The 15,174-nt window shown below is 46.0% G+C and overlaps 1 protein-coding gene across 1 annotated transcript; it reads right to left on the reverse strand.

Moving 5' to 3' along the window:
• Window positions 1-856: 856 nt before the first annotated feature.
• Window positions 857-11,161, reverse strand: LOC112075655 (voltage-gated potassium channel KCNC2-like; the record flags this gene model as incomplete). The annotated part of the gene is given in 5 exon segments (XM_070440998.1): window positions 857-2,410; window positions 3,351-3,441; window positions 8,959-9,048; window positions 9,051-9,131; window positions 10,180-11,161. Coding segments are annotated over 4 exon segments (1,212 nt in total), but the record flags the coding sequence as incomplete, so codon positions are not given.
• Between the last annotated feature and the right edge of the window lie 4,013 nt (window positions 11,162-15,174).

Genomic DNA, 15,174 nt, shown 5'->3' on the forward strand with positions numbered 1-15,174 from the left:
GTTGCAAGGAGTGCCCAGTTCACAGAGACTTTAGTACAAGTCTTTCACTGTAGGTTGCCGTAGTGCCCAGTTCACAGAGACTTTTAGTACAAGTTTCACTGTAGTTGCAGTAGTGCCCAGTTCACAGAGACTTTTAGTACAAGTCTTCACTGTAGGTTGCAGTAGTGCCCAGTTCACAGAGACTTAGTACAAGTCTTTCACTGTAGTTGCAAGTAGTGCCCAGTTCACAGACACTTGTCTGTGATGTTTCTCACGGCGGCCCAGGAACAGCGCTCTGATTCTATATTCATAGTCACTATTTTGATATTTAGAAAATTACGGGTTGTTTTTCCCCCTGGCTGTCTAAGGATGTCTCGCGCTCGCCCTTAAGGGAGTTTGAACAGCCCGGGGTGTGTGGAGTTTCTTCCCCTGTAAAACACACTCCTATCCCCAGCTGTTTACATCTTCAAGACACACGTTTGCTGTTTCCATGGTGACGGGTGTAAAGATAGTTGGGATGTCTCTGAGTTACCGCACGGAGGGGCTGATTGCCGCGGACGCCAGCTGGAGAATTAGAGGCAGCACAGGAGAGAGAACTGGGAAAAGGCATATCATTATCACAACGACTGCTATCATTATCGTTGACGATAAGCCGTAGGAGTAAAGGGTGATGCTAGATATCTGAATGAAAATGGATCCTTCTTCATACGTCAACAGCGTAAAATGTGTAGCTTGAACAAAGACAATTGCAATAGAATTACCTGTGTGAGTCTTATGAAAAAGGATGGACCTAGTTGGATCAGCGTGGTGCTAAGCTGTTCCTCTATCAAAGACAGTATTCTCCTGCAATTTGTGAGTAAGAAAGAAACAACAATGGTTTAAAAGTTAAATATGTTTATGTGATTTTCCCACTGGCATTTCATTTTACACATCTCTTTGAACGTGATATATGTTGTCATCCTGTTTTACAATTGACATGTTTTCTTTTTTTATAGCATGCACTTAGAATGCCAAACAAATGGCTCCACAAATACAGACTTCCAACTAGAATTGTCCTCACATTAAAAGATACAGAACATGAAGCTGGATCAAGCCCAAGTGACAGTTGTGGACGTAATGGAGAGAAACAGTGTTGGGCTACCATAACTTTCACAAGMAAACCAAGCACTCCACAAGAGACACAAAATTACATGTTCGAGATTCAAAAAAATAAACACATTTAAATCACTTTTGTCATAGAAGAATAGATACTGATTGGTGTCCCTTGACGTTTCAAAGAGTTAAGCAGCAATGCACTACACAGAGAGTTGTGTGTGTGTGTGTGTGTGTGTGGGTGGGGGGGTCTTCACTGTGCAGGTCACAGTATTCCAATCCCTCAATTACTGATGGTCAAAATCAACCCTCACTATCAAGTCAATGGAGGGGTGCTTTAGCATTGTCCTGTTATATAGGCTGTACTAGACCAGTGTATTATTTCTTGTGGCAGGTAGCTAAAATCACAGTGAAAATCGGTGCCTTTCGTTTGGGTGTCATTATTGCAAATTGTATCTGATTGTTGGGGTATGGTGTCCAGGATAACACATCTCTACAGGGTACTTTAAGCTTCCTCGTTCTATGTTCAAACTAGCTGGAAGAGTGAAATGGGTTTCTTATAGGTTTTCATTGTTCTGCTTTACAACTGCATGATGTCTAGATGTTACCCTGGAGTTCACAACACACACATGTAAATGCACACCACAGCAATGACATGGAATCCACCAACACGTCTAAGGGAATCAAAAGCATTGATGAAACCGTATGTCACATTTATTCAACTTATCCCACGTTATTCTCTCTTTACWGTATATTAAGCAGAATTCATATATTAATASACTCCATTTTCAGAACACATAGTGCCTCAACTGATGCATCTTAATAACATGTATTGCGAGGAGGGATACCATGGAGAGRGATTGATATGGAGGTCTAAGCATGACCKTTTTACCTGGCTCSCAAWCCAAAGGACAGATGAGAGAGAGAGGAGCTTCTTGACCCATGTGCTGTATCATGTTATTATTTACAAATACAATATCTAAATAAAGCAGCTAGCCTCGTCTTCCAAGAAGGGTCCTTTTTTTTTCTTGTGACAGTTTTATGCTTCACTCAATATCCATGACATTGAGAATCTGGGAAAAAGACAACTTTCCCCCTGGTCCCATCCTACTTCCAGAATTCCAATTGACCTCAGTCTTGGACAGTTCCTGTTTTCCCAGGCAGCGTCATTGACCTGACGCTTGTCAGTCAACAATCCTTCACCGATGTGAGTGTTTCTGGTTGGTTCACGTCCCTTGAGTGACGCTGTGTGATTCAATAGGATCCACACACAACATAGGTCTTGTTAGTCCACTGATTGGCTGATGACTGCCGTCATTCCAATCGGACACGTAAACGGCTAAACAGAATGTAAAGCAGGTCACATCTCTAAATATCAGAAATGCGCTCTAATGATAATAATCTATAGTCATTATACCTAACCACATGCAGATTCATGCTATTTTGCGTTCAGATATTTGCTTCTCATTTACAGTTTATATGTAAAGATGAATAATATACAAACCGATGGCATTCTATGAAGTCATGATCGTAAACGCTCAATCAATGCAAAGTATTGCAATGGGAGGGGGGGTGATTCAATAATTATTTTAATATAGAAATATGGAAAGCGCTAGTCGTGAGCTTTTCGTTTTAATTAGGAGACAGTTTGTGTGTTCAGCAACTGTGAGATGCGTCTGACTATGTGCCAGTTGCTTAGCAACCTTCTGCAACTAGTATAGACAAAGGATTGGGTGAGGCATATTGCGAATGGTAATGTCCTCTGTCGTGCGACACACCTGTTAGCATCGGCAACAATTTATGTGAGTAGTAAATTCTCTCATCAATAATGAATTACATCGCTATTAATAAAACAAAGGCTCTGGTTTGATAGGACCATCAAAGGCATTCCTGCTGTCTTTTAAAGAATATACAGAAATGTGTGTGTGGTGGTGTGTCTAATGTGTGTGTGTGTGTCCTGTGTCTAATGTGGTGTGTGTGTGTGTTGTCTAAATGTGTGTGTGTGTGTGTGTGTCTGTGTTCTAATGTGGTGTATTGTGGTGTGCGCGTCTGTCAAATGTTTGTGTGTGTGTATATGAGTGCACATCACGCATGTGTGTATAAAGCCATGAGTCATGATGCAGAGGGGGTGCGATGTCATTTCCGTGACTACAATGTTGAATTACCCCCTTCTGCACACACACTTAAACAAAAGGCCATTAGCCAGAGGTGACCACCAGGGATCAGCAGCACAGTGTTCAGCAGGCAGCTCACATGCCATTTCAGAAGGACAATGTTACCTTTCCACCAGGGATGTGCCTTCCCCCAGCAATTAAAGAATGCTGCTCTCTGCTTGCGTGAAACCAGTAAAGACAATCTCTTTGCAGTTATCTGTGAGTAAACAATATCAGAGACACTTCAGCTTGGCAACACAAGCGATTGACAGTTAAATAAGATCACAGTAAAACATTTGAAAACAGAAGCAAACCAGCATAGCCCACATGCAGAGAAAACAGAAAAAACACTGTTGTGCATTTTATGTTGTGTGTTCAGTCCCCCAGGTGGAGGCCAATGGCACGATGCAGACACACAAGTCCCATGCACATTCCCACGGCCCAGGCCCACCGTTTTTAACCTGTCTTCTCTTTAGTTTTTATCTCTGCTTCTCTCTTTCTCACCACACACCGCTGGCAAAATGATTACACAGGATGACGACAGCGGAGCAGGTGAGAGCGACAGCTGGGTCAGGTGAGGAACGAACAGCGGAGCAGGTGAGAGCGATAGCGGGTCAGGTGGAGTGACAGCGTGGCAGGAGAGACAAACAGCGGGCAGTGAGAGCGACAGTGGGTCAGGTGAGAGTGACAGTGCGTGGCAGCGGTGAGAGCGCAGCGGGAGGATGACGAGTGACAGGTGTGCAGGAGAGACGGACGCGAGCGGGCAGGTGAAGAGTGACAGGCGTGGCAGGGTGAGAGCGACAGCGTGCAGGTGAGAGAGAACAGTGGGCAGGAGAGAGCGACCAGCGGCGCGCCAGGTGAGAGGACAGCGGCGCAGGTGAGAGCGACAGCGAGGCAGGTGAGAGACTGACAGCGTGGCAGACATCCAGGAGAGACAGGGTGGCAGGTGAGAGCGACAGGGTGGCAGGAGAGAGAACAGCGGTGGCAGGTGAGAGAGACAGTGTGGCAGGAGAGACGAAACAGCGGGGCAGGTGAGAGCGACAGGTGGGTCAGGATGGAGAGCGACAGCGGGGCAGGTGAGAGAGACAGTGTGTGGCAGGTGAGAGAGACAGTGTGGCAGGAGAGGAGACAGAACAGCGGGAGCAGGTGAGAGCGACAGCGGGGCAGGTCGTAGAGAGCGACAGCGGGGAGGGTGAGAGCGAACAGCGGGGCAGGTGAGAGCGACAGCGGGCAGGTGAGAGTGAACAGCGTGGCAGGTGAGAGCCAGACAGCATGGCAGGTGAGAATGACACGTGGGCAGGTAGAGAGACAGCGGTGGCAGGTGAGAGCGGACAAGCAGTGGAGGTGAGAGCGAGCGGTGGCAGGTCAAGGGACAGGGTGGAGGTGAGAGCGACAGGGGGGCAGGTCATAGGGACAGGGTGGCAGGTGAGGAGCGGAGAGGGGTCAGGTGAGAGTGACAGCGTGGCAGGTGAGAGCGACAGCGGGCAGGTGAGAGCGACAGCATGGAGGTGAGAGAATGGACAGGGTGGCAGGTGGAGAGCGCCAGGAGGGGCAGGTCATAGGGAAGGCTGGCAGGTGAGAGCGAGCAGGGGGGCAGTCATAGGGACTAGGGTGGCCAGGTGAGAGCGAGAGGGTGGCAGGTGAAGAGCGTGTGAATCAAGATATAGTCCATGACAAGTTCTCCCACCCCCCCCCACAAAATAAAGTGACCATATTCTCATTTTCATGGAGCACGGAGAGATGTGACTATGGCGATGAGAGCTATGAGTAGATGCGCTTACCTGAACAACGTCGCGATACTCCCAGACCACTGCACGAGTACACGACGAAAATAATAAGGGGCGCGGGCTCAGCATAGTAAATCTCCTGGAGGAGGGTTATGGCAGATAGCTGGCACGTGAATTGTACTAGGTAAGGGTTGTGGCTTCGCGTAGTCTAGGACATTTGTAGAGCCACCCAATTCAAGAGTCTTTTATTGCATTATTAAAAGCACAACTAAAACTGAAGTATGCGGGAATTCAAAGTGCTGCAACAGCTAAGCTACTTCAGGGGTGGTCACCACATCTACAGTTCAAAGCAACGTTTGTATGGAAGAGGAGAAGAGCAGGGTTAGTCTGTGGTCGAAACCACTAAGGTTAGTCTCTAAAGTAGCTAACAACATTCACAGAGTATATTATATGATTCCAGGATGCTACAGAGAGCTAACGCCTATGAAGRTGGCTTCTGTCGGGTGTTTTGGGGGTAGGGGTGGGGGAYGGGAGTGTGCTCAGATGGAAGGCAAGCCTCGCTCTGGGCCGGGCCTCACAGGACGGATGGTATTGGGGAGCGGGAACGCCTCAGCGGGCACGGTGAATCGTAGGGTGAGGTCACTGGAGACAGCGTCAGGGCGTTACCAGCCAAGCCCGCTATGTTGCTTAAGCTTGGGGATTTCTCACAGCCTTCGGATGAGTGGGCGAGGGCACAGGAACGGGACATGAACACACACAGGCACGCAGTCAAGTATTCCAAGTCCAAGCCAGCCACGTGAATGAAACAAGACAGGAGACAGGAGTGAGACAGAGCAGCAGTACATACATACGGTGATTCATGCACATATGTAGTTTCTCATGACACAGGTCAGACGGAAAATGTCCATTTAATTGAATATGTTGACAGAACTTTGCTTTAATTACTGCTTTTGAAGTTATGCCAATATGAATGTCTCATATAATGGCATCATTACTACGTTTTGTCACACAATTTATTCAAGCAATAATCTCATACAGATGTGTTCATATTTCAATTGCTAATTAAAGTGTTTATATATATATATATATATATATCAGGCTAAAAACTGCTTTTCATTCAGGAGCTCTAGCATTTGTGCTGATGTGTACAAAGTCTCTGAAATAAAGCCAGCATCAAAAACACAGGGCGTGCAAAAAAACTGTGTTTAAATGTAAAATAACTGTGTTTAAATGTAAAATAACTGTGTTTAAATGCAAAATAACTGTGTTTAAATGTAAAGCAAGATGATGAGGAGTGTGATGATTGTGGAAATGACGGTGATGATAATGGGAAAGTGAACGGCGCTGACGAGCCTGTAAGCAGGTGGTGCACACCAACTAAAACATTCATTTATATGGCAAGCAGTCCTTTTTAATGTCCAGACGCCAGTGAGAAACAAACAAACAACAAACCAGCCAGACCATTAACAGAGCTGGCCAATCAGCTGGCACAAAGACAGAGGGAGAGGAAGAAAGACAAGCTAATGGGATTGCAGCATCATTACCATACTGTAGATGGAAATGGCCATTTGTTTCAGCGTTTACTCAAAAGGGACGGCGCGCAAATGAGGCCGCTTCAGAACCAGCCGAGCTGGCAGAACAAAGGGCAGCTTCAGCTTGTGCCGACAGGTAGTGCTGGGGACTAGAAAGGACCTCATGTTTTATGCATTAACCGCTGCACTGCTGCGACCGCCACCGCCGGCTGAGGAGGCTGAGACGAGGGCACAGCTGGACGCTCGCCTTGTGGCACCCAACYGTTCCATAGCCCATGATGATGCAGAGTCGCCCTGTGGTGGGCATGGGTCCAGGTGGTGGGAGGCCCAGGGTTGTCTCATGCCAGGTGGGCTGAGCATGGCACAGCACTGTCCCGTCAACACATGGGGGGCTGTGAGGTTTATGAGTTGGTACCCCAGAGAGATTTACTGACTGGCTTTGTGTGTGTCTCCATGTAATGGATGGTTGAGTTAAACAGGAACACTAACTGCGCAGACATCAGAGCTGCACTAAGTCAATATCAAATCAATTAATCAACCATAACAATCTGAACCATAGAATGAATCCTAATAAGAAAAGACTCCTGCAACAGTTAAACGTATCCTATAGTAATAATGCTATAATTAACATTAACCCCAAATGACAGTTATAACCATTCCCTTCTACAATTACACACAGAGGAGTGGGTTGATTGCCAGGCCATACAGCAGACCCAGTGTAAGCATGAGATTTAGATTGCCTTCTGGAGAGGCAGTTCACTTCTGATAAGAGGCAATTAGCAAAAGCGTTCCATATTACAGTGTAGAATAGATTAACACAGCATTAACTGCTCAAGATGACAGAGATAAAGCTTGGGAATTAAGACAGTGAAGTACGATTTAGGTCTAAACGTTCATTAGGCCCAAAATGTAATTTCTCATTCCAACAAAAAGGTTATTTTGAAGACACGATACAGTATGGTAGTGACTTCTAACTCAACACAGGCACCTGTACAAACAGCAGGTCATTCTAACTCAACACAGCATCACCTGTACAACACAGGTCAGTCTACTATCAACCAGCATCACCTGTACAAACAGCAGGTCATTCTAACTTCAACACAGCATCACCTGTCAAACAGCAGGTCATTCTAACTCAACACAGGCATCACCTGTACAAACAGCAGGTCATTCTAACTCAACACAGGCAGTCACCTGTACAAACAGCAGGTCATTCTAACTCAACACAGGCATCACCTTACAAAACAGCAGGTCATTCTAACTCAACACAGGCATCACCTGTACAAACAGCAGGTCATTCTAACAACACAGGCACACCTGTACAAACAGCAGGTTTCAACAATACCGGCAATCACCGTACAAACACAGTCATTCTAACTCAACACAGCAGCACCTGTACAAACAGCAGGTCATTCTAACTCAACACAGCTCACTGTACAAACAGCAGGTCATTCTAACACCACACAGCACCTGTACAAACAGCAGGTCATTCTAACTCACACAGGCAAGCACCGTACAAACAGCAGTCATTCTAACACAACACAGGCAGCACCTGTACAAACAGCAGGGCATTCTAACTCAACACGTCATCACCTGTCAAACAGCAGGTCATTCAACTCACACACAGGGCATCACCTGTACAAACAGCAGTCATTCTAATCAACACAGATCACCTGTAAAACAACAGTCATTCTACTCAACACCAGCAGCACCTGTACAACAAGCAGGTCATGACCTCATTTAACAACCTTGATTCTATTTCTATTTTTTCTATTTGTCTAGTGTTTGTATTTTGTTCTGTCTGTTGTCTTTAGCCACATTTCAGTGACATTTAGCATGCCATTCAAAGATAGAAGGCTGTCGTGCACTTTGTCTGTCTGTCTGGTGCTGCAGATGGATTCTACCTTCCTGATGACCTTTAGGGCACAGTGTGGGAAGACTGGGTCGCCACCAACATGACCTTTCCACAGACACACTACAGGACTGCGCCACGCAACATCCCCTATAGCCTCAGGCTGGGATCATTAGCAGACGAGGCCTCTGTCTTCCTCCCCTTTCCTGGGAGGAATTCAACATGTGGCAGATACAGGAAGGAGACTTTTCGTGGATCATCTGATCATTGTCCATATCCCAAGGGTATAGTGTCAACTGAACGTAGCAGTAGGTTTCCCTTATCACACAAGCTAGACTAGTGGATTAGGTTTGTGCGGTATTTTAGGACCACTACCACAAATGAAGCCCCACAGCCTTGAATGAGCAATGACAGAAACGCCTAAATGATTTAGTTATGAATCACATTAATGAATGATTATTTATGAATTCCCAATAATGATGTAACAATGAATAATGGATAATGGACATTGACATTTGCCATGCCTTTCAAAACCAAACAAAACCATGAAAATAGACACGTCCATGATGACGGGTGCTGATGCACATGCATAAAGATCCTGATCCAGAGGGGTGACGCAGTACCTGTCTTCCTGACCCCACCGTCGGCAGGGCAGGTGTAGTCACTGGCAGCCAGCAGGAAGCACGTCCCCCCACTCCTCCGCTCCTGCTCTGGGTGCTGGACCTGCGCATGGGACCCTCTCCTCTGTGCTGGGGACATTGGAGATCACTGCCTCCACTGCCGTCCCCTGACAGCACTGGTGACCGCAGGGAGAGAGGAGGAGGAGGGTTAAGGTGGTAGGGCGGAAGAGGGGCGAGAAAGCAGGTTAAGGGATCGAATCAGGACACATCAAACAAACTCCCACATCAAGAGCGCTTGCCAAATGCCACGAGACCAGGCGCGCTGGGGACAAGGGTCAAAGGTGAAATAGACAGACCCCAATCGATGGTGTCAGCGCACCTAGTGTCTGCCTATAAAAGAGCTTGCCAATGTCAAAACAAACAGGCTGAAATTTAGCATTTATCACATCTTATAATCAAAAAGCTTAATTAGAATTAATCTAATGAAAAATTCCACTTTGAATTCAGCATATCATTTGATTGCACACAGCATGTTAAGAATAAATAGCCAATGCTATTGCCTGCAATTCAAATTAAGCCCCCCCCCAAAAAAGAAAATCATGCTGGCTTTTCAACAGATTTAATCTGTTTGAATAACATTTATTAAAGCATGGCTAGTTCTGAACTATTAAATGTTAATATTTCACATCTAATAAAGCAACATATTGCAAAGAAACCAGAGCATGAAACACCCTGAGGAATTTCTGGATTATAGTTAAAAGAAACCAAGGAACAAGGGTCAACACTATTTCCATCAATATCAATGTGTCAGATGATTTACAGATGAACGCCTGCAGGGGGGAAACGGCCACCTACAGTAATCACAAATGAACAATCCCTACTTTAAAACCTCAAGAGTCAAAGGCTTTTCTGTTTCGTCCAAAAATCTTATTACGAAGAAATATTTCACAGCAATCATCTCCGACCCATCAATTCCTTTCGCATCATTTCTTATGTCCGGCAACAGAAGTGCTAAACATTCTAAGGACATCAGCGGTGCTAGAGTCTCTCAAGAGGAAAACCATGTGTTGCCCCGGGGTCTGTTAAAAGGCCACTGTTTTCCACCTGAATGAGATCCCTCATAGATTCTCCCTTGCCCCCCCTTCTGTCTATACATGAATAAACCCCTAGACCCACTGACAAATTCCACCTTAAGATACAATGGTGGTGTGCTGGCGGTCTCACCTGATTGGTTGCGCTCCAGCACCCTGCTCCCCTGCATGTTGCAGAGGTCCCCCTGGGGGCTGTTGCAGGTGGTGTTGAGGTCTACTTTGAGGCAGGTTGGGGATCCCCCCAGTGCGACCTGGGGGATGTGCCTCTTCCTCTTCTTGGGAAGCTTCTGCTTGGCCATGGCCAGCGAGTAGTACATTCCAAAGTTATTGACGATGACGGGCACAGGCATGGCTATCGTRAGCACGCCCGCCAGGGCACACAGRGCGCCCACCAGCATGCCCGACCACGTCTGCGGGTACATGTCACCGTAACCCAGCGTGGTCATGGTGACCACGGCCCACCAGAAGCCGATGGGGATGTTCTTGAACATGGTGTGTTCGCCGGCCGTGGGGTCGTTGGGGTTGGCGCCGATGCGCTCGGCGTAGTAGATTGCGGTGGCGAAGATAAGCACACCTAGGGCGAGGAAGATGATGAGAAGGAGGAACTCGTTGGTGCTAGCCTTCAATGTGTGACCCAGCACCCGCAGCCCCACGAAGTGTCGCGTCAGCTTGAAGATWCGCAGGATCCTGACAAACCTTACCACTCTGAGGAAGCCCAAGACGTCCTTAGCTGCTTTAGACGACAGTCCGCTCAAGCCTACCTCCAGGTAGAAAGGCAGGATAGCCACAAAGTCGATTATGTTGAGCAGGCTCTTGACAAACTCCAGCTTGTCTGGGCTGAAGATGACACGCACCATGAACTCCAGGGTGAACCAAAGAACGCAGACACCCTCCACGTAGGTGAGAGCCGGGTCCGTCTCGATAATGTAATCAGGACCCAGGTCCGGCAGGCTGCCGTTGAGCACCGCCTCAGACTTGTTGATGATGGTGATGGTGTTGAATGCCTCATGGGTCTCCAGGCAGAAGGTGGTGATCGAGACCAGGATGAAGAACAAGGAGGCAAAGGCCACAAACTGGAGAAGAGGAGATGAGATAAGGAGAGAGAGGGGGGGAGATTAGAGAGAGAGGGAATTAGAGACACTTTTGAATGTCAAATTCTCTTGTGTCATTGCAGCTCATAAAGCACAATACATACAATCTGGATAACCTTCTATTTACTAATTAATTTATTCACTCATCACACAGAGAGAGAAAGAAAGAGAGAGAAAGAGAGAAAGAAAGAGAGAGAGAGAGAGAAAAAAAGAAAGAAAGAAGGAAATAGAGAAAGAAAGAGAGAGAGAGATAGAAAGGTAGGGAGGGAGGGAGAACCATAGCAACGTTAATTAACATCACCTTCATCAAATACAATACACTCCAGAGAGAGAGAGAGCAATCTATTAGTACTAGCAATAAACCCAGCCAGTGGCTCACTGGGACGTGGCCTGGCAGTCTTAATGCAGTTAAACCCGCTGACTGGCCCACTCATTCCCTCAAACCTATCGGTGAAGGTTCATTGATGCAGAAGGGCTTACATATCAAATCTTTAAAAAAAGTTCAGTCACTGTTATACAGTGTGTTGGAGTGAATGAGGTGTCACCTTTTGAGTGGATGAGGAAAGAAATCTGTCCAGTCCATTGTAGGCCTGGTAGGGGTACCAGTCTTGTTCTGCCATCATGCCACTCCTTTCCACCGCGTCATGCCATGGTTGGTTTGCATGACTGTATGGAGTTGGAGAGTCAAACAGATAAAGGCGTTTTTGTTCAGCACGTGAGTCACAAATTGTGACAATATATTTTCTAAAAACCATATACAAAAACAAATACTTGATTGATGGATCTTCATTGTCTGCGTTTAAACAGCAGCACAATTCAGATTTTTTCCCTCTCCACTATTTGTCTTTTGACCAATCACATCAGATCTTTGGTCATAAGACACCAATTAGTATGGAAATGCAGCCCTTGTCCCCCACATACAAATTTACAATCCAGCCCCAATGACTGAGTAGAAAGCGGTAATAAATTGTCGTTCTACACAGCACAAGCCCACATCCTCTGTGTAATGGACTCAGACTACCTCTTCAGGTCAGTTCAGATTGTCTCTCGAAAACTAGTCTGTAACATTGCTTTAGATGAGCAGAGTGGCACAGGGGAATTCAGCACATAGCTTAGTCCAATAACAAATATTTCACTTGAATGTAGCTGAAGGCAATAACTACAAGAGGAAATCCTTGAATATATTATTTTCTAATACAACAACAACAAAAAAACATTATTTTTACATGTGGTGAATGTCAACTATATTAGTCCATAAAACCCCCTAAATAATAAAGCAATTGTGTGATTTTAACCAACATATCGATGCAGAGAGAGAGAGAACACATACAGAAACAGAGACACAGAAGGATATATATTCCTAGGAATGATCACCTTTTAATTAAAACATCAGCTGTTCGTGAGACACAGTGAAGGTTCTTTAATCAGTCCTTCTGCATCTACTGCCTATACCTCTGTTCTCAGTCTTCACTAGCTGAAATCTCTCTGTCACTCCCAAAACATATCTCAGTCTGCACAGTCCCCACGGCACATGCCCTAAGCAGAAAACAGGATGACTAAATAGCCTCATTGTCTTCTTCATTAACCCTGTATAACGATATGAGCTGAGAGTGGAAAGCAAGTTCAAGTGAGTGTTTTAATGAAATAAACGGACATAATACAAAACAAAACACTAACAGAACACAGACAATCAAACTGAAACAGAAAACACATGATGCCTGGAAGGAACAAAGGGATGACATATATAGGGAAGGTATCAGAGAATGACGGGAGTCCAGGTGAGTCTGATGACGCGCCTTGGCTAACGATGGTGACAGTGTGTGCCATAACGAGCAGCTGGTGACTAGAGCTGAGAGGAGCACACTGACACCCTGGTCTAGTTTCTGACCAAAGCCTGTCATTTATGGACAAGCCAGAGGAAGTGGGAGACGACAGGGGGATTGATTTCATTGGGACTATGTTGTACAGCCTCAGTGGCAGAGATTGTGACCTTTCTGGTTTACATGCATCCCTATCCATGTTTTTATGACTACAGTGAAACATTCAATGAATTAGTGTATTCTTCAGTGGAAGGCTTTCAGRTTTGCCCTTTAAAAGTAGCCACTGTATGTATGAATGTCAACAGCARGGTCGCTACACAAAACAATTTACTTCAGAATGTCCACTGCATCACGTGGTTTTGACTTGAGCTCAAAACAGCCAGACCTGTTGTACTCAGAAACTGATTTCCTTGGCAGACAAACTTCAGTCTGTTTGACCCAGATGTGTAGACTGTGTGCGCGCGCGTATGCATTTGTGTTTGTATGTGCAAATGGAGCTGGGTCCAGAGAGGTGTACAATTTGCTCCTCTCCTCTCCTCCCTCCATCGCTCTCCTTCCATCTCTCCTAGAGCTCAGAGGAAGTGGTTTCACACCCTCCCTTGTTTTGAATTGTATGRGTTTCTGGTAGAGCACTATCTAGGGAATAGGGTCCCATTTGGAAAGCAGCCTATGACTCATGCAGTCTCAGAACGTCATTCTGCACTCATGAAGTGTATCTGTGCATTCATCCTGGCAGTCACTGGTTGCATGCAGCCTTTCACATGTATTATGCATGTCTTTTCCAGAACGTGACTTTATTTTATTCATAAACTTTCTGTATTMTTTTCACCAGGAGGACAAGTTCTYAAAAYGCAGCAGGCAGCAGGCAACTGAGAGAAACTATAAATGAAAACCCATGAATTTACTTTGCAAAGTTAACAAGCATTCGTTGTTACAGAACCGAGGTACTAGCTATTTAATAATGGATCTCTAGAGCGAGCAACATCCCGGTTAAGTGTGTAAACTGTGTGGCGGTATCAACAACAGCGGGTTAGTGTGTAACCTGTGTGGCGGTACAACAACAGCCGGGTTAAGTGTGTAAACTGTGTGGCGGTATCAACAACAGCCGGGTTAAGTGTGTAAACTGTGTGGCGGTATAAACAACAGCCGGGTTAAGTGTGTAAACTGTGCGGCGGTATCAACAAACAGCCGGGTTAAGTGTGTAAACTGTGCGGCGGTATCAACAACAGCCGGGTTAAGTGTGTAAAACTGTGCGGCGGTATCACAAACAGCGGGTTAAGTGTGTAAACTGTGCGCGGTATCAACAACAGCCGGGTTAAGTGTGTAAACTGTGCGGCGGTATCAAAAAGCCGGGTTAAGTGTGTAACTGTGCGGCGGTATCAACAACAGCCGGGTTAAGTGTGTAAACTGTGCGGCGGTATCAACAACAGCCGGGTTAAGTGTGTAAACTGTGCGCGGTATCACAACAGCCGGTTAAGTGTGTAAACTGTGCGGCGGTATCAACAACAGCCGGGTTAAGTGTGTAAACTGTGCCGCGGTATCAACAACAGCCGGGTTAAGTGTGTAAACTGTGCCGCGGTATCAACAACAGCCGGGTTAAGTGTGTAAACTGTGCCGCGGTATCAACAACAGCCGGGTTAAGTGTGTAAACTGTGTGGCGGTATCAACAACAGCCGGGTTAAGTGTGTAAACTGTGCTGCGGTATCAACAACAGCCAGGTTAAGTGTGTAAACTGTGCCGCGGTATCAACAACAGCCGGGTTAAGTGTGTAAACTGTGTGGCGGTATCAACAACAGCCAGGTTAAGTGTGTAAACTGTGCCGCGGTATCAACAACAGCCGGGTTAAGTGTGTAAACTGTGCCGCGGTATCAACAACAGCCGGGTTAAGTGTGTAAACTGGTCGTCAAAATGGGGAATATCCTCCTTTTAAAGTAACAACTTACTAATAAATATCTAATGTATCTTGTCTGTATAACTCATACTATAACTTATACTATTTCTCTTTCTCCTGCCATTCTCATGAACACAAAACAAGAAGACTGGCGGCCATGATGCTTCCTTCCTTCCTACCAGTGGCACTGTATTGTCCTCAAAGCGAGCCAATAAGTTTTTCAGTTTGTCTGAGAGCAAGTCATCATGGTCCGCGACGGGGCTGGTTTTTCTTTTGTAGTCCGTGATTGACTGTAGACCCTGCCACATACCTCTCGGTGTCCTGAG

The sequence above is a fragment of the Salvelinus sp. IW2-2015 genome, unplaced genomic scaffold (assembly GCF_002910315.2).
Source record: "Salvelinus sp. IW2-2015 unplaced genomic scaffold, ASM291031v2 Un_scaffold3323, whole genome shotgun sequence".
NCBI lineage: Eukaryota > Metazoa > Chordata > Actinopteri > Salmoniformes > Salmonidae > Salvelinus > Salvelinus sp. IW2-2015.